We start from the raw sequence: 18,630 nt of genomic DNA, 5'->3' as shown, positions 1-18,630 counted from the left end.
GAACATACATTTCACTGAAGAGGAAATAAGCAAATAAGCACATGAAAAGATGTTCAACACTCATTTGCTTCACTAGATGCAAAATAACACCACGATGAGGTATCACTACACACTTATTAAAATAGCTAAAATAAAAGACATAGTGACAACACCAAATGGTGACGAGGATGCAGAGAAACTGGACACCTCATTAAGTGCTGCTGGGAAGGTAAAATCTTACAGCCACTCTGGAAAGCAGTTTGGTAGTTTCTTATAAAACTAAACAATGCAGTGACCATACAATTCAACAATTACACTTCAGAGAAGTTAAAATGTATGCCCATCCAGAAACTTGTACATAATTGTTCATAGCAGCTTTATTTGTAATAGCCAATAGCTGGAAATAATCAATATGTCCTAAAATAAGTGAATGGTCAAACTGTGGTACATCCGTCTCCTGGAATACTACTCAGCAATAAACATGAACTATTGTCAGGGCACAGTGGCTCACCCTGTTATCACAGCACTTTGGGAGGTTGAGGCGGGCGGATGATGACGTCAGGAGTTCAAGACCAGCCTTGCCAGTATGTTGAAACTCCGTCTTTACTACTAATACAAAAATTACCTGGGCGTGGTGGCGCGCACCTGTAGTCAGAGCTACTCAGGAGGCTGAGGCTGGAAAATTGCTTGAACCCGGGAGGCGGAGGTTGCAGTGAGCCGAGACACTGCACTCTATCCTGGGTGACAGAGTGAGACTCTGTCTCAACAACAACAACAACAACAACAACAACAACAACAACAGCAACAATGAACTATTGATGCACAAATATCAATATCTTGGAGGAATCTCCACGGAATTATGCTGAGTGAAATAAGCTGTAAAACGTTATATACTATAAGATTTCACTTGTACAGCATTGTAGAAAAGACAAAATTGTGGAAACGAAAAACAGATTTGTGGTTGCCAGGGATTAGGGATGGCAGATGGGAGGAGAGTATTACTAAAAATGAGTAGCACAAGGGATAGCATTGCGGTGATGAAAATGTACTGTACATTTTTTTTTTTCAAGAGGGATTCTCACTCTGTCTCCTAGGCTGTAGTGCAGTGGCACGCTCTCGAGCTCACTGCAACCTCTGCCTCCCGGGTTCGAGCTATTCTCCTGTCTCAGCCTCCCATGTAGCTGGGACTACAGGCGGGTGCCACCATGCCTGGCTAATTTTTGTACTTTTAGTAGAGATGGGGGTTTCTCCATGTTGGCCAGGCTGGTTTCAAACTCCTGACCTCAAGTGATCTGCCCACCTCGGCCTCCCAAAGTGCTGGGATTACAAGTGTGAACCACTGCACCCGGCCATGTTCTGTCTCTTTTTTTTTTTCTGAAATATAAGCTTTGTTTAAAATGTAAAGAAATATTAAAAATAAACTTTTTTTTACAAATTATAATCAAGCACTCAAAACAATTTAGGAATGTTAAACACTAATTCTTAATTCAAAATAATGACATCCATAGACTATATCCTGGTGTTGGTCAATATAAAGTTTACTTAATATTAGTATTTTATAGGCTGGGCGCAGTGGCTCACACCTGTAATCCCAACACTTTGGGAGAGTGAGGTGGGCGGATCACGAGGTCAGGAGATCAAGACCATCCTGGCTAACACGATGAAACCCTGTCTCTACTAAAAATACAAAAAATTAGCCAGGCATTTTGGTGGGCACCTGCAGTCCCAGCCACTCGGGAGGCTGAGGCAGGAGAATGGCGTGAACCCAGGAGGCGGAGCTTGCAGTGAGCGGAGATCGAGCCACTGCACTCCAGCCTGGGCGACAGAGCGAGACTCTGTCTCAAAACAAAAACAAAAACAAAACAAAACAAAAAAACTAGTATTTTTTATATGCTTAACCATTGATCCTTCCTAAAATTCAATGAAAACAATGATTTGACTTTACAAGGTGAAGCCTTTTATGTAATACGCTAGAGATAACTTTTTCAAATACAAAACCTTTATACCAGCAAGGAAATTATAAAAACATATATAAAGTATACTGAAGGATGTGATTTAAAGGCTGTCTGTATATATAGATGCATTTCACCTTATAAAGTACACATGCACATCAAAACACTTTCACTGAATATAGACGCCATTACCTTCTCTTACTTAACATTACAAAGCAAATGGCAGGTTCATAAACATTGTTCTATTATGTATCAACGGAAAAAACATATATACACAAAAAGATTTTGAAGACACATGGGAGTGGAACGTGCCTACATTTAGAGCAGAGCTTTTACAGGACCACTGGTCTCCAGCCGGCTCCCAGGGACCAGGAAAACAGCTGCTACCCTCAGAACGACAAGATGGTCTTGTTAATGATTTCACTGGACTCTCGGATCTCATCCTCCTTGATCACCAGCAGAGGTGAAACCTGATGATGTCACCATGGGTGGGCTTGACCAGAAGTTCATAATCTCGAAGTCATAGACACACCTCCCAAGCATTACAGTCTATGGTTTCTTTAATAACAATAGCATTTAATAATTATTTTCCTCCTGGGCACAGTGGCTCACGCCTGTAATCCCAACACTTTGGGAGGCTGAGGCTGGTGGATCGCCTGAGGTCAGGAGTTCGAGACCAGCCTGGCCAACATGGCGAAACCCCGTCTCTACTAAAAATACAAAAATTAGCCAGGCATAGTGGCGTGTGCCTGTAATCCCATAATCCCAGCTACTCAGGAGGCTGAGGCAGGAGAATCGCTTGAACCCAGCAGGCAGAGGTTGCAGTGAGCCAAGATTGTACCATTGCACTCCATCCTGGGCAACCAGAGTGAACCTCTGACTCAAAAAAAAAAATAAAATAAAAAAAATAATAATAATTCTGTTCCTTTTATGGCAGTTACAACATCAGAAGGTAGCTTCATGGGTTCATTTCTCAAGATAATACCCATTTTTTTTCTGCATTTTCAGCAAGATTTTCTTCTTCTAAAACCTCAAGGGCTGCGATGGTCACTCAGCAGCCTAGTGGATTGCCACCGTATGTGGACCCATGTTCCTCTGGCTTAATGGTCAGCATCATGCCATTGTTCCACAGCACTGCAGACACAGAGTATCAACCCTCAGAAAGGGCCTTTCCAAGGAGGACTATATCAGGTCTGACATTTTCATGATCAACAGCCAGCCATCTGCCAGTTCTGGCCTATCCTATCTGTATTTCATCAGCAATGAACAGAACCAAGCTGGGAGCATGAGATGGGACGAGGGTAAGTTAAAATATCACAAAGCTCACTGTTCTTACGGAGATGCAGCTGGTCTCTCTCTCTTTCTTTCTCTTTTTTTTCAGTCTTGCTCTGTCGCCCAAACTGGAGTGCAGTGGTGTGATCTAAACCACTCCTGTGGTTTTGAGGCCAAGGTGGGAGGATTGCTTGAGCCCAGGAGGTTGATACCAGCCTGGCCAACAAAGCGAAAGCCTGCCTCTCCTAATAAATAAATAAATAAATAAATAAATAAATAAATAAATAAATAAAAAATAAAAATGAGCAGGGCAGAATGGCACACGCCTATAGTCCTGAGGCCGAGGTGGAAGCATCTTCTGAGCCTAAGAGATTGAGGCCAGCCTGGGCAACATATCGAAACCCGGTTTCTACTAAAACAAAACAAAACAAAACAAAACAAAAAATAGCCTGGGCAGGGTGGTGCATGACTGTAGTCCTGAGGCAGGAGAATCCCTTGAGCCCAGGAGCTTGATGCCGGCCTGGCCAACATAGGGAAACATGGTTTCTTTTTTTTTTTTTTTTTTTTTTTGAGACGGAGTCTCGCTCTGTCGCCTAGGCTGGAGTGCAGTGGCGCAATCTCGGCTCACTGCAAGCTCCGCCTTCCGGGTTCACGCCATTCTCCTGCCTCAGCCTCTCCGAGTAGCTGGGACTACAGGCGCCCGCCACCACGCCCGGCTAATTTTTTGTATTTTTAGTAGAGACGGGGTTTCACCGTGGTCTCGATCTCCTGACCTCGCGATCCGCCCGCCTCGGCCTCCCAAAGTGCTGGGATTACAAGCGTGAGCCACCAAAAAAAAAAAAAAAAAAAAAGCGTAGGCAGGGTGGTGCATGCCTGTTGTCTCGAGGCTGTGGCGGAAGGATCCCTTGAGCCCAAGACGATGAGACCAGCCTGGCCAACATAGCAAAACCTGGTTTCTACTTAAAAAAAAAAAAAAAAAAGCATGGGCAGGATGGTGAATGCCTGTAGTCCTGAGGCCGAGGTGGGAGGATCGCTTGAGCCCAGGACGTCAAGACCAGCCTGGCCAACACAGCGAAACCTTCTCTATTAAAAAATCAAAAAATAAAAAATATTAGTGGGGGTGGGGTGGTTCGCTCCTGTAGTCCCGAGACGGAGGTGGGAGGATTGGCCAAGGCAGATGTAACCAATACCACAATCACATCCCATAAGTAAATACATTTTTCTCTCTCCAGGGCTACAGGTAAAGGATGGTAATTGTGCGCACCTTACTTAGATTCCCTTTCAAAAATGTAAGCAGAGGTTGGAGGGCCTTGGATTGTTTTTTCGGTGGCAACAGATATAGAAGCCACTGAAGAATGAACTCCACGACTAAGTATAGCAAACCTCCGCAAATGTGCTAGTTTGGAAAACATTGTGTCTTTCAAGTAGAAAAATCACAGATTGACTATTTTTTTCTTCCCACAGTTCAGACTAGAATACAGATTTTTAACCCAAGATCCAGGAACGGTCTTCAGAGAGATCAAAATCTGACAGCTCCTGAGGACCACCCACTTTTTCGCAGTGGCGACAAAGTGTGGCTGGAGGAGGAGACATTATTCTGCAATGTCACTGCCGAAGGATGATGGACCAATCAGGGCAGTTAGTGAGCTCCATCTGGCCAATTAGAAGTCAGAACAGTAGGCCGAACAAGCCAAGCGGATGTGGCTTCTATCAGTCCAGGCTCCAGGGACAGAACCTTTTCAAAGTAGGGGTGGAGACTCTAATTTTCCCGCCTAAAGCATCCCCTGGGATTGGCTACTGTAAGTTCAGAGTGCGCATGCTCTGACGCTCTCGCCATTCTTCCATACTCAGGGTACACGTCTGATTTTCTCTTTCGATTCTTCCAAAATCTGAGTAAGCATACACTGATTTTCTTTTTCCATTCTTCCTACCCCTCCCCTCCTCTGCAATGCATTTGCTATCTAGTTTTAATAAGGAGTGTATATGAGGCAGGCCGCCATCTTAAATCTTTCCTGTCAGTTTCTAACCGCCATCTCAAATCTTTCCTGTCAGTTTGTAACTTTTTCAGGTAAGGGATTTTTCCTAGGAACTCTGTAGTAACTTAAGAAATTTGGGCCGGGCGTGGTGGCTTACACTTTTAATCCCTGCACTTTTGGAAGCCACAGCTGGTGGATCGCCTGAACCCAAGAGGCGGAGGTTGCAGTGAGCTATGATCACGCCAGTGCACTCCCGACTGGGCAACAGAGCGAGAACCTGTATGGAAAAAAAAAAAAAAAGCTCACTCAAATCTTTCCTTCTGGGCTCAAGTGATCCTCTCGCCTAGGCCTTGGGACTACAGGCGCGCACCACCCCGCTTCTGCTAAATTTTGTTTGTTTGTTTTTTTTAGTAGAGATGGTTTTGCTACGTTTGTGAGCCTGGTCTCAAGCTCCTGGGCTAAGGCGATCCACCCACCTTGGCCTTCCAAAGTGCTGGGATGGTACAGGCCTGCTCCACCAACTCCAGCTAACTTTTTGCATATTTTGTAGACAGGGGTTTTGCTGTGTTTTCCAGCCTGGTCTTGACCTCCTGGGCTCAAGCGACCTGCACGCCTCGGCCTCCCAAAGTGCTGGGATTACAGGTGTGAGCCACTGCTCCTGGCTGATTGCTGCATCTTGAAATGCCCCACATTCTCTCTAAGTGATGGCGGGCTCTTGAAATCTCAGAAATTCTAGCTCTCTTCCTTCTAATAATTTACAAATCACCCAGTAATAGCCTCTGAACACGTTAATATTAGCGATGCTCATTTCTCTTCAACAGAACAGAACCCCCCATCCCTGTGCCTGATCAGATCCATCACCAAAGAGACCACGTTATCTCTGGGACTAACTTCCCTTCCTTTATTTATTGAGTGGGGGTGTCAGCATGCCCCCACTGAATAAAATTACACAGTCATGTCCCTGCCTCCCCAACAAGGGTCTGTACATCTTTCAGGGTAAGCCTAGCCCCAGGGAAACTACTAACAACATTAGCCAACCCCCTCCCAAAGACTCAAGGCTGCTTTGCCCATAGGAAACCTGTCATCCCCTATCAATACTTCTCCCAGAGACCCCTGGCTCCCTGTTTTCATCTGACTTCTCCCCATGTCCTTACTCAGGGACAGATAAGTCCCGGATGGAGAAATGCAGCAGCTGATCCAGGTGACTGAGTGTGGCCGGCCTTCACTGATTTCTCCCTCCATAGGATCAAAGGTCCTGAGGCTGGAAAGTCTCAATCTGTTTCTCTTGCAGGTCAGACTGCTCCCGGTGCCATGAATGGAGACGATGCCTTTGCAAGGAGACCCACGGTTGGTGCTCAAATACCAGAGACAGTGCAAAAGGTGAGGTGACCTGGAGGGGGCAGAGTAGTGGCCCAGGGGACAGTGTGGGGTGACCAGGTTTCTGAGGAGGGGAGGACAGAGATACTGGGGACAAGGACCAGGGTCTCAGGGGAGATTTGGATCCTTGGGAGCCTCCCACCCTCGCTCTGTCATCACCTAGCATCCCTGGAGACAAGTCTGTGACCTTGCACTACATTTGGTGACTCTCAGTCCATTCTGGAAGGTGGGAAGAGAGCCAGCCAGCAGCATTAAAGCCCTACTGTGTGGCAGGGGTGAAGCTAGGGAAGTTCTCTCGTGTTCTGTCAGTTAGCCATGGCATCAACCAGGAAGGATTATCATCCCCACTTCCCAGATCTAGCACACAGGAAGCGGCTCCAGCTGAATGGCAGACATGCCTAGCTGAGTCCCTGCCATAATTCCTTTTTTTTTTTGGTAGGCCTTCGATGATATTGCCAAATACTTCTCTAAGGAAGAGTGGGAAAAGATGAAAGCGTCGGAGAAAATCATCTATGTGTATATGAAGAGAAAATATGAGGCCATGACTAAACTAGGTAACAGAAAGTTCTAGGAACAGAGAAGTCTGGGGACACATGAGCATCCCTTTTCCTGCTTTGACTACTTCTTAGGCTGCAGAAAGTACCTCACATTTTCCTTTTGTGCAGGGAAAAATCGCAAGGCAACTTCTGGGGTTTTCTGCTCTTCTTTTTTTTTTTTTTTTTTTTTTGAGACGGAGTCTCGCTCTGTCGCCCAGGTTGGAGTGCAGTGGCGCAATCTCGGCTCACTGCAAGCTCCGCCTCCCGGGTTCACGCCATTCTCCTGCCTCAGCCTCTCCCAGTAGCTGGGACTACAGGCGCCCGCCACCACGCCCGGCTAACTTTTTGTATTTTTAGTAGAGACGGGGTTTCACTGTGGTCTCGATCTCCTGACCTCGTGATCCGCCCGCCTCGGCCTCCCAAAGTGCTGGGATTACAAGCGTGAGCCACCGCGCCCGGCCTGGTTTTCTGCTCTTCTGTATCCTATCAGGGCTGAGGGCAGGGACTGGCCACAGTGGAGCTTATACCTGGATCCTGCACATTTCTCTCCCGTAGGCTTCTATTCTGATGAGCCCAACTGTCTCTGTGGCATCTGGGCAACCCACCTACCCCCACCCCACACACACCCACCCTATCTTCTCTCGGCTTGTCTCTTTCTCTTTTTTTTTTTTTTGAGTCAGAGTCTCACTCTGTCACCTAGGCTAGAGTGCAGTAGTGCAATCATAGCTCACTGCAGCCTTGAATTCCTGGCCTCAAGCAATCCTCCAGCCTTAGCCTCCCAAAGTGCTGGTACTACAGATGTGAGCCACCATACGAGGCCCAAGCTTGTCTCTTAAGGAATAAACATTTTGCTTCTTTCTAGGTTTCAAGGCCACCCTCCCATCTTTCATGCGTAATAAACGGGCCATAGACCTCCAGGGGAATGATTTTGATAATGACCATAACCGTGGGCATCAGGGTGAGTAGATGGGAAGGGGCTGGAAAGGGTCTCCCCAAGCCCAATTGCTTTTCAGCTCAGCTACCTGGAAAGATCCTCAGGCATTTGTTCCCTCATACACATCAGGGCTGAGTGAAAAAAAACATTGCATGCAGAAAGTTAACTACAGAGGTCATTCATATAAAATTTTAAAACATGCAAAACAAGAATATATATTTTTATGGATAATAATTAAATGGTAAATGTATACAAACATGAATGTGAATAAAAAGCCATCAAATTAAGGTGACTGGCTGTAAGTGGAGGAGGGAGGGAGGGCAGGGATTGCTGAGTGCTGCACACACAGCTTCAGCTGTGACTTGTTGATAGTGTGTTTTGTTTGTTTTTGTTTTTGAGATGGAGTTTCACTCTTCTCGGCCAGGGTGGAGTGCAATAAGGCAATCTCAGCTCACTCCGACTTTCAACTCCTGGGTTCAAGTGATTCTCCTGCCTCAGCCTCCCAAGTAGCTGGGGTTACAGGCGTGTGCCCCCACACCCAGCTCATTTTTAAATTTTTGGTAGAGATGGGGTTTCACCATGTTGGCCAGGCTGGTCTCAAACTTCCTGACCTCAGGTGATCCACCCGCCTCAGCCTCCCAAAGTGCTGGTATTACAAGTGTGACCTATCACGTCCGGCCTGTTTGCAGTATTTCTAATATTCTGAATAAATAAATCAGACCTAACATAGCTGTGGGGTAATGTTGAGATCCGACTGGACTCAATATTATTCCCCATACTTTTCTGTGTGTTTGAAATATTTCTTTTTTAAAGGACATGTTGTTCTTCCTAAGCACTGTTAATGAATCAAAAGACAGTTAAGAAAATGTTACAAGAGAAAAAAAAAAGAAAGAAAATGTTAAAACTGTAGATCCACCAAAAACTCCGAGAGGTTGTTTCATTAACAGCATGTAGGTATTGGATAGGTATCTTAGGAGTGACGGTGATGAACACATTATGTAATAAGCATTGCTGTTTCTCTGTATTTTATCAAAACCAAATAGTTTTCTCATTCCCAAAGAACCCTGATTCTCCGTGATGAGCTTGGAAGTGAGTTTGAAAGAGTGATCCCTCATCCAGCACACAGAGAGCTTTCCCACTTGTCAGAGAGCAGAGATAACATAGGGTGAAAAAAGACAGGTTCTTGGGTAGAGATCTTTGTGCATTTCAGGAATATAAAGGGGACGTATGTATTTACTTGATCTTCTACTCTGACAACATAATTATAAGACAAGGTCAGAATGTCCAAACCGTCTCCAATAGACCTATTACTCGCCAACTAAACAGGCCAGATTCTACAATCTCCCACAATCACTACAAGAGGTCTGAAAAGCCGGTGCTTGAGTATCTGCCAAGTTTTTGACGTTAAAGGAGTGTCTTTATACTGAAAATATTTCAGAGCCACTGGACCAAATCATTCATGGTTCATCACACATTTAACAGCTTAATTCACATACCATAAGATTCACACATTTTAAGTGTACAATGATTTTCAGTTGTTGCACATCTTGAGTGGATACAGTTCAGATTCCTAAACAATCAATTTAACTATTTGGGAAAAAGTAAAAGATATGTAATGGAATAAGATGACACTGTGATGGGGTGTAGTCCCCATGTGATAAACCATGAGATGGAAAATTCTGAATTGATGCCAGCAATAAATGCACCAACCATGACTAAACATAATTCAGAAGCAAATCTGAAATAACTCCTCAACAATGAGTGGACTCATAACCCTCTGCTGCAGAATACCCAGATGCGACAGAAGTCTCTCTAGAGTTTGGAAATCTTTACCAACAAAATTCTGATGTATTCTCTTTCAGTTGAACGTCCTCAGATGACTTCAGGCACGCTCCAGGGAATCTTCCCGAAGGTGAGTATCTCTCAAATCTAAAGGACCAGAGAACCTTTGTCCCTCCACGGATGTGAACACTGGGAAGAGTAAGAGAATATCAAAAATGCCCTCACTGCTTTCTTCTCCCCATGTCTATCACAACACCTGATGTAGCACTGACAGCTTGATAATACCAACAGTTGTGATTGTTAATACCTCTTTTGTTTTCATAGTGATGCCAGATACTATTTCAAGCAGTTCACATGGATTAATGTATTTAATCCTTAAGAATACATTGTTTCTAGTATCTGCGAATAATAATGAGTCACACACTTCAGTTTTCATCCATATGAAAGTCATGTGACTTGGCACGAATCTTCTAAGTTCTCTGAGCTCCAGATTCCTGGTCCATGAAATGGAAGGAAAGAATCATAGTTCATGTTTTAGATCATAGCTATCAGCAACATAATAATACAATGAGACTATCGGGGTACAGAGATGTTAAAGAATTTTCCTGGGGCGCAGTGGCAGTGGTAGTCTAATCCAGAGCTCCAAGCCATTTAAAGCTCATTCACGTTTGCATTTGTTTATGAAGTTCAGATGTTGCTCACTAGGGCTTCACCCCATAGGGCCTGCTGGTGCTTCCGTTGAGACACCCACTCTCGCAACAGGAAGGACCAGCTGGCCTCTGCTCTGTTACTGGGGCCACTTGCATGGCTTAGGAATCACTGACTGTTGGCCCCTCCCTACTGTGAGCTCCTTGATGGCCTTGTGTGCACCTGGGGCATCTGGGAAGCCCCAGTCCCAGCCCAGGGGATCCCTCGGAGGCCCCTGAATGAGTGATCCCAGAAGTGCAGATTCAACTCTGGTTTGGAGGGTAAAGGGATCTGGGAGTTGGGTTGCCAGTGTGGAGACTGAATTCAAAGAAGGATTGTGAAAGGTATTAATTGTTATTATTACTACATTTAAAGAGTGTTTACAAGCTCAGAGAGAACTTTCCTGTAGCCTATTTTACATGTATGGTTCACTATTTCATAAGGGAGGAAGCTGAATTAAAAGTAGCTTAAGAGCCGGGTGCAGTGGCTCACGACTGTAATCCCAGCACTTTGGGAGGCTGAGGCAGGCAGATCACGAGGTCAAGAGATCGAGACCATCCTGCCCAATATGGTGAAACCTCGTCTCTACTAAAAATACAAAACTTAGCGGGGCGTGGTAGTGCTTGCCTGTAGTCCCAGATACTCTGGAGGCTAAGGAAGGAGAATCGCTTAAATGTGGGAGTCGGATGTTGCCTTGAGCCGATATCATGCCACGGCACCCCAGTTTGGCGACACAGCGAGACTCTGTCTCAAAAAAAAAAAAAAGAAAAAAAAAGTAGCTTAAGGTTGTTGGTCAGCGACACATCCCAATGCAACCAGAATTGGTATGGGCACCACCTCACTGAATTCCACATTCAATTGGTGCCTCGGTAGGGTGATATGTCATATCTGGTACTGCTTTGTTTGCTGCCTAGATTAATTTCAGCAAACCATTTATTTCCCTCTCCCTTCTTTGTATTCATCTCCCCACACCATCTTTCCCAGCAGTGTTTTGTCTCCTGCCTATGTTTTTACATTTACTCTCCCAGCAGCTGTCTACAAGCTTATATGGGATCCCTTGTATTTTACAGAACCTCTTCCCTTTGTAGACCTGTGAATTCTTAGAATGCTACACTTCTCCAAATCATCTGTATATCACACTGTCAATTACATGGAAATTTTTGCTGTTTGCAAGAATGTCAGTCCTAAAAGAGTGGGAAGATAAGCATTCTATCCCTGGAAACCATATTCACTTAGGCCATTCCCTTCCCTTCTAACCTCGCCTCCCAGGTTTCTCCTAATTTAGGCAAGTGTAACTCTCCCAGCGTTGTTGAGAACATTGATTAAGCTAATGCATGTGAAGACCCTTTGTAAGCTCTAAAGCACTATAGAAATGTCACTCATACTGTTTATCTGTGACCTTCACATTATAAAGATCATGCCCAAGGAGCCAGCAGAGGAAGGAAGTGATTCGAAGGGAGTGTCAGAAGCATCTGCCCCACAGAACCATGGGAAACAGCTGTGCCCCCCGGGAAATCCAACTACCTCTGAGAAGATTCACGAGACATCTGGTAAGAGGAAGCAATTCAGGAACAACCCCTCTGGCTTCCCTGGCTATGTTGAGGTGTGTGGACTGGATGTGTGGCATGGATCCCAGACAAGCCCGGGTCCAGGCTGGGCTGAGGAGCTCGCCCAGCTCCAGATGAGATGCTAGACGTGACCTCCAGAGACACAGACTGGAGTTCTCATCCATAGAAAAACCACGTGTCTTGGGGAAGTCTTTCAGATTTTCTCAGCTCCAGATTCCTGGTCCATAAGATGGAAATAAAGAATCATAGTTCATAAATTGTTTAGGGGCATTAAATTTAATCTAGAAGGCCTGATGACATGAAAGGTACTCAGGCGATTCTATCTGTGATAACCTGGGATCATATCTTACTCAGCTCAGTGCCTGTTACCCAGTACAGGTGTACTTCAGAGATATTGCAGGTTCGGTTCCAGACCACTGCAATAAAGTGAGTCACACACATTGTTTTTTTGGTTTTGCAGTGCATACAAACATTATGTTTACACTATACTGCAGTCTACTAAGAGTGCAATAGCGTTATGTCTAAAAATGTACATACCTTAATTTTAAAGTCATTCATTGTTAAAATGCTAACAATCTTCTGAGCCTTCAGTGAGTCACTCTTTTTGCTGGTGGAGGGTCTTGCCTGGGTGGTGATGGCTGCTGGCTGATCAAGGTGGTGGCTGCTGAAGGCTGGAGTGGCTGTGGCAGTTTCTTAAAAGAATACAACAGTGAAATTTGCCACATGGATTAGCTCTCCCTTTCATGAAGGATTTCTCCGTAGTATGTGATGCTATTGGACAGCATTTTACCCACAGGAGAACTTCTTTCAAAGTTGGAGTCAATCTCCTCTACCTATGAAAGTCCTAGATGGCATCTGCTTCCAATAGAAGCCTAGTTTATCTATATTGAAAATCTGTTGTTTGGTGTAGCCACCTTCATCAGTGATCTTAGCTAGATCTTCTGGATAACGTGCTGCAGCTTCTCCATCAGGGTTTGCTGCTTCACCTTGCACTTTTATGTTATGGAAACAGCTTCATTCCTTAAACCTCATGAACCACCCTCTACTAGCTTCACACGTTTCTCCTGCAGCTTCTTCACCTCTCTCAGCTTTCATGGACTGGAAGAGAGTTCTGGTCTTGCTCTGAATTAGACTTTGGCTTAAGGGAATGTTGTGGCTGGTTTCGTCAAATATCCTGACCACTCAAACTTCCTCTATTTCAGCAGTAAGGCAGTTTTGCTTTCTTCTTCGTGTGTTCACTGGAGTATTAGTATTATAATTTCCTTCAAGAACTTCTCCTTTGCATTCACAGCTTGGCTGTTTGGTGGAAGAGGCCGAGCTTTCAGCCCGTCTTGGCTTTCAGCAGGCCTTCCTCACTAAGCTTAGCCATTTCTAGCTTCTGATTTAATGTGAGAGACATGTGACCCTTCCTTTCATTTGAACACTTAACGGCCATTGTAAGGTTGTTAATAATCCTCATTTCAGTATTGCTGTGTCTCAGGAAATAGGGAGGCCCAAGAAAAGGAAGAGAGACGCGGAACAGCTCATCGGTGGAGCAGTCAGAACACACACAACATTGGTCGATTAAGTTTGTCAACCTCTGTGGGTGCAGTTCATGGTACCCCCAAAACCATTACACACAACAGGGTGATTATAGTCAATAATAACTTAATTGTACATTAAAAAAACTAAAAGAGTCTAACTGGATTGTTTGTAAGGCAAGGAGAAATGCTTGAGGATGGATACCCTATTTTCCATGATGTGATTATTATGCATTGCATGCCTGTATCAAAACATCTCACATACCGCCTAAGTATATACACCTACTGTGTACCCACAAAAATTAAAAAAATTATCTTAAAAGACTAAAGAACAACAAAACAATTGCAATCATAGTATCAAAGCTCACTGATCACAGATCACTATAACAGATATAATAATAATGGAAAAGTGTAAAATTGGTGAGAATTTCAAAAAAAAATTGCAGTATCTGCAAAGCAGGATAAAAATGAGGTGCCATAAAACAAGGTTTGCCTTGTGCCCTTAACAAATACGTGCAGCATGAAAGGAGGTATGGGTGAATGTTCCCAGAAGTGAAGAGGTTGGGAATCTAAACCTGACAACGGAAGGAGCCAGAAGCTAAAACTTTAATTGGTATTTGCCGTGTATTGGTGTGGGTCTAAGGCCTCAGCCTCTCTAAGCCAGAGAATGTGAAAAACTGGATAAAGAAGGCCCATGGGCACTTGGGAGTGGGGAGGCATCTCCTTTTTTGAGAAAACGGAGCCTAACACTCTCCAACCTACCCAACCCTCACTTTCCAACTCTTCTCCATCATAGGACCCAAAAGGGGGGGACATGCCTGGACCCTCAGACTGCGTGAGAGAAAGCAGGTGGTGATTTCTGAAGAGATCAGCGACCCTGAAGAAGATGACGAGTAACTCCGTAAGTGAACCTTCGGCTCACCCCCCACATCCCTGCAGATGTGGTATTCTGTTATGGTACTGGTATCCCATCTGTCACTTGCTCCCCAAATCATTCCCTTCTTATAATTTTCTAGGGTACATCATTGGGGCTGAATGATGAGATTTCCCATGCTCTTTCTACTCCCTGCCCTGTATATATCCAGGGATCCTCCCTACCCAGGATGCTGTGGGCTCCCAAACCCCAGGTCAGCCCTGATATGTGGCCACACCTTCCTCTAGCCTAGGAATTGATAACCCAGGCGAGGAAGTCACTGTGGCATGAAGAGATGGTTCACTTTGAGGAACCGTGGAAGGCATGTGCAGGTGCTGAGATAGGGCAGAATAGGAGTGTGCAGGGTCTGCAGGTCAGGAGGAATTGAGATTGAGTTGTCACGTGGTGGGAACTCACTGCCACTTACTTTCCTTCTCTCTTCTTGCCTCAGCCTCGGGGATATGACACATGCCCATGATGAGAAGCAGAATGTGGTGACCTTTCACGAACATGGGCATGGCTGTGGATCCCTCGTCATCAGGTGTATAGCAAGTGAAAGCAAGTGTTCACAACAGTGGAAAGTTGAGTGCTATTTTTCTTAGTGTGACAAGAGTTTGATGTTAGCGTTCACACTGTATTTTCTTACACTATGTAATTCTGTTAGATATTAACGTTTTCATTGATGAGCAAGACATGCTTAATGCGTATTTCGCTTTGTGTATCCATGCACCTGCCTCAGAAAATAAGTATTGTCAGGTATTCTCTGCATAGAACAGCACTACCCTCCTCTCTCCCCAGATGTGACTACTGAGGGCAGTTCTGAGTGTTTAATTTCAGATTTTTTCCTCTGCATTTACACACACACACAAACCACACCACACTACACACACACACACACACACACACACACACACACACCAAGTACCAGTATAAGCATCTCCCATCTGCTTTTCCCATTGCCATGCATCCTGGTCAAGCTCCCCTCACTCTGTTTCATGTTCAGCATGTACTCCCCTCATCCGATTCCCCTCTGTCAGTCACTGACATTTAATAAACTTTTGCAAACGTTCCCCAGTTGTTTGCTCCTCTCATTATTGTGCATACAGCTCTGTGCACGTGTGTGAATATTTCTTTAGGAAAGATTCTTAGAAGTGGAATTGCTGTGTCAAAGGAGTCATTTATTCAACAAAACCCTAATGAGTGCGTCCTCGTGCTGAGCGCTGTTCTAGGTGCAGGGGTGACATCAGGGAACAAGGCAGACAGAAGTTCCTGACCCCCGTTCTGGAGGAGGATGTTTCCAGTTGTTGGGTTTTGTTTGTTTGTTTGTTTCTTCTAGAGATGGGGGCTTGCTCTGTCCAGGCTGGAGTGCAGTGGCATGATCATAGCTCAATGCAGCCTTGAACTCCTGGGCTCAAGCGATCCTCCCTCCTCAGCCTCCAGAGAAGCTGTGACTACACGCATGCACCATCATGATCCACTAATTTTTTTAGGTTTTGTCAAGAAAGTCTTGATCTGTTACTCAGGCTGGTCTCAAAGTCCTGGGCCAAAGTGATCCTCCCACCTTGGCCTCCTAAAGTACTAGGATTACAGGAGTGAGTCACCATGCCTGGCCCCCAGTTTTTATTTTGATAGAGACTATACACTTCAGTCCTGGAGCAGGGTTCTGCAGCAGGTGGTTGGGCATCTTGGCCTTTGCTCTCTGAATGATTTCCGGGTTCAAGGTCTGGGATGGTCCATTTGGGAGTATGTGGGAGGAGACACAGATGAAATCGTCATCTGGGGAACATGAAGGAATGAGGAAGATGCGTGCACTGTAGACCCTGTGATGGACAGGGAATAGAAGAGTCCATTTAATCTCCATGCAGGGGAGCAATCAGTGTGAAAGTCCACTGGACAGAAGCATGAGACTGCCCATCAAGGGTCTCACCAATCAAAGGCCTGGGGGCTGGGGTGGGGACGATGATTTGGGAATGGGACAGTTCTTTCTCACATGTACCATTGCACAGTGTGGAGGGGAAACGGTTGTGGGGAAGGGAAGGGCAGAGGGGAGTCTATTTTAGAACAAACCATTGTGTGTGAATGAAGACATCAAAGCTCCATTCACATACAATGGACTTAAAACACCAGCCCCAGGTGGAGGCAGGATTGGAGCAGTTTTGACCATCCATGGCCATCAAACGAGGACACTATCATCATTATGCCTATATGATAGATGAGAGACGGAGTCCCAGAGAGATGGTAGGCATCCTGTCACAGGTCCTACAGCTGGCAGGTGCAGGCGGAGCTGAGTTTGGAGCTCACTGACTTCAGGCAGTCGTGGTCACAGCAGGGACAGTGGGAGACAGAGATATGCAGGGTGGGCAGAAGAGAGGCAGGCAAAGAAGCAGGGGAGACACAAAGCCACATGTGGGCTGTCACAGCCACCAGAGGGAGAGGGTGCCTGGAAGGAGGTTGTGGGGCTCCAGGAGCAGTAGAGGTTCCCCAGATCTGCGAGCATGCCCTGCCTGGCACTGCAGGAAGAGGTGGCTGCCACCCAGGTCAGTGTGGACGTACCTCTACCTGTGTCTCAGAGGAAACAAATTCTATTTTATCCCAATATAGTTCTGTATTACACAAATGTAACATTCGGCTACTAGATATCGAGAGCCTTATCCTCCATGCAAATAGAGGAGAGGATACCCCAAAAGAGATAATGAAGGATTTGATTTTTCTTTCTCCCTGGGATGATGGGATCCATAAGTTGGTTCCCCAAACCCACAAGACAGATACAAGGAAGGGTGGCTGGAAGATTGTGAGTTATGACAGGCAACATTTTTCCTTAGGTTCCACGGGTATATAAAGCTCTGGACGATCTGTCTATCATGGATACATAAAGAGTGAACATGGTCCCCTCTCACAGATGTGTTTCTGTCCTTGTGAAGGGCTGAAGTTACACCAAGTTCTGATACGTTACTTTGTGTGTGTGTGTGTGTGTGGGGCGGGGGGGTTTGACATGATCGCACTCTGTCGACCAGGCTGGAGTGCAGTGATGCAAGTACAGCTCACTGCAGCCTCGATCTCCCAGGCTCAAGGGATTCTCCCACTTCAGCTTCGGATCTAGTTGGGACTACAGGCACACGCCACCACACCCAGCTAGTTTTTGTATTTTTTTGTAGAGACCGCATCCACTATGTTGCCCAGGGTGGTCTGGATCCCCTGGCCTCAGGCAATCCTCCTGCCTCAGCCTCCCGAAGTGCTGTGATGGCAAGTGTGAGCCACCCCGCCAGGCCTTCACTTTCTTTAACGAACAATTATCAGAGTTTCATCTTAGAGGCAAAAGTGGCTACTGCCAGCCAATCTGTCTGTGGTGTTGGAGGGGACTCTGGCTGATTCAAATGTTTCTAATGAACTTTTTTTTTTATTATACTTTAAGTTTTAGGGTACATGTGCACAATGTGCAGGTTTGTTACATATGTATACATGTCCCATGTTGGTGTGCTGCACCCATTAACTCGTCATTTAACATGAGGTATATCTCCTAATGCTATCCCTTCACCCTCCCCCGACCCCACAACAGGCCCCGGTGTGTGGTGTTCCCCTTCCTGTGTCCATGTGTTCTCATTGTTCAATTCCCACCTATGAGTGAGAACACGCAGTGTTTGTTTTTTTGTCCTTGGGATAGTTTGCCGAGAATGATGGTTTCCAGCTTCATCCATGTCCCTACAAAGGACATGAACTCATCATTTTTTATGGCTGCATAGTATTCCATGGTGTATATGTGCCACATTTTCTTAATCCAGTCTATCACTGTTGGACATTTGAGTTGGTTCCTCTAATGAACTTTTAAATTAAACTACATGATGATTATCCTAAGGCCCTTTCCAGCTCTGTGTTTTTTTTTTGATTCAGGGTTTGGAGATTTTCAGAGGCTTTGTTACAAAGAGAATCTCCTGGGCGGGCACGGTGACCCACTCTGTGATATCAGCACTTTGGGAGGTCGAGGCAGGCAAATCACTTGAGGTCAGGAGTTTGAGACCAGCCTGGCCAACAGGGTGAAACCCTCGTCTCTACTAAAAATACAAAAATTTGCCAGGCATGGTGGTACATGCGTGTAATCCCAGGAACACAAACATTATAAAAATAAGCCTCTAGTTT

The 18,630-nt window shown here is 45.4% G+C and overlaps 1 protein-coding gene and 1 pseudogene across 3 annotated transcripts; one reads left to right on the top strand and one right to left on the bottom strand.

Moving 5' to 3' along the window:
- Nucleotides 1-4,856, bottom strand: part of LOC116811061 (ornithine aminotransferase, mitochondrial-like) — a 15,216-nt pseudogene extending 10,360 nt beyond the window's left edge.
- Nucleotides 4,857-5,024: 168 nt separating this feature from the next.
- On the top strand, nt 5,025-15,565 carry LOC116811652 (protein SSX2-like). 3 transcript variants are annotated; one of them, XR_009214350.1, is made up of 9 exons: nt 5,025-5,096; nt 6,471-6,559; nt 6,996-7,110; nt 7,955-8,050; nt 9,889-9,938; nt 11,910-12,045; nt 12,442-12,489; nt 13,544-14,484; nt 14,948-15,565. XR_009214350.1 is itself a non-coding variant. In XM_032756839.2 (9 exons), exons 2-8 carry the CDS (start codon nt 6,491-6,493, stop codon nt 14,478-14,480), a joined length of 645 nt encoding a protein of 214 aa, XP_032612730.1. In that variant the 5' UTR covers nt 5,025-5,096; nt 6,471-6,490; the 3' UTR covers nt 14,481-14,484; nt 14,948-15,565. The 3 variants fall into 3 exon arrangements, 2 of the variants coding, with proteins under 2 accessions (XP_032612730.1, XP_032612731.1); XM_032756839.2 differs by lacking the exon at nt 12,442-12,489 and having other exon boundaries at nt 13,544-13,621; nt 14,380-14,484; XM_032756840.2 differs by lacking the exon at nt 12,442-12,489 and having other exon boundaries at nt 14,380-14,484.
- Nucleotides 15,566-18,630: the final 3,065 nt, after the last annotated feature.

The sequence above is a fragment of the Hylobates moloch genome, unplaced genomic scaffold (assembly GCF_009828535.3).
Source record: "Hylobates moloch isolate HMO894 unplaced genomic scaffold, HMol_V3 SCAFFOLD_7, whole genome shotgun sequence".
Lineage (NCBI taxonomy): Eukaryota > Metazoa > Chordata > Mammalia > Primates > Hylobatidae > Hylobates > Hylobates moloch.
Note: the sequence above shows the minus strand (reverse complement) of the source record. Positions and strands in the feature narration are given on the sequence as shown.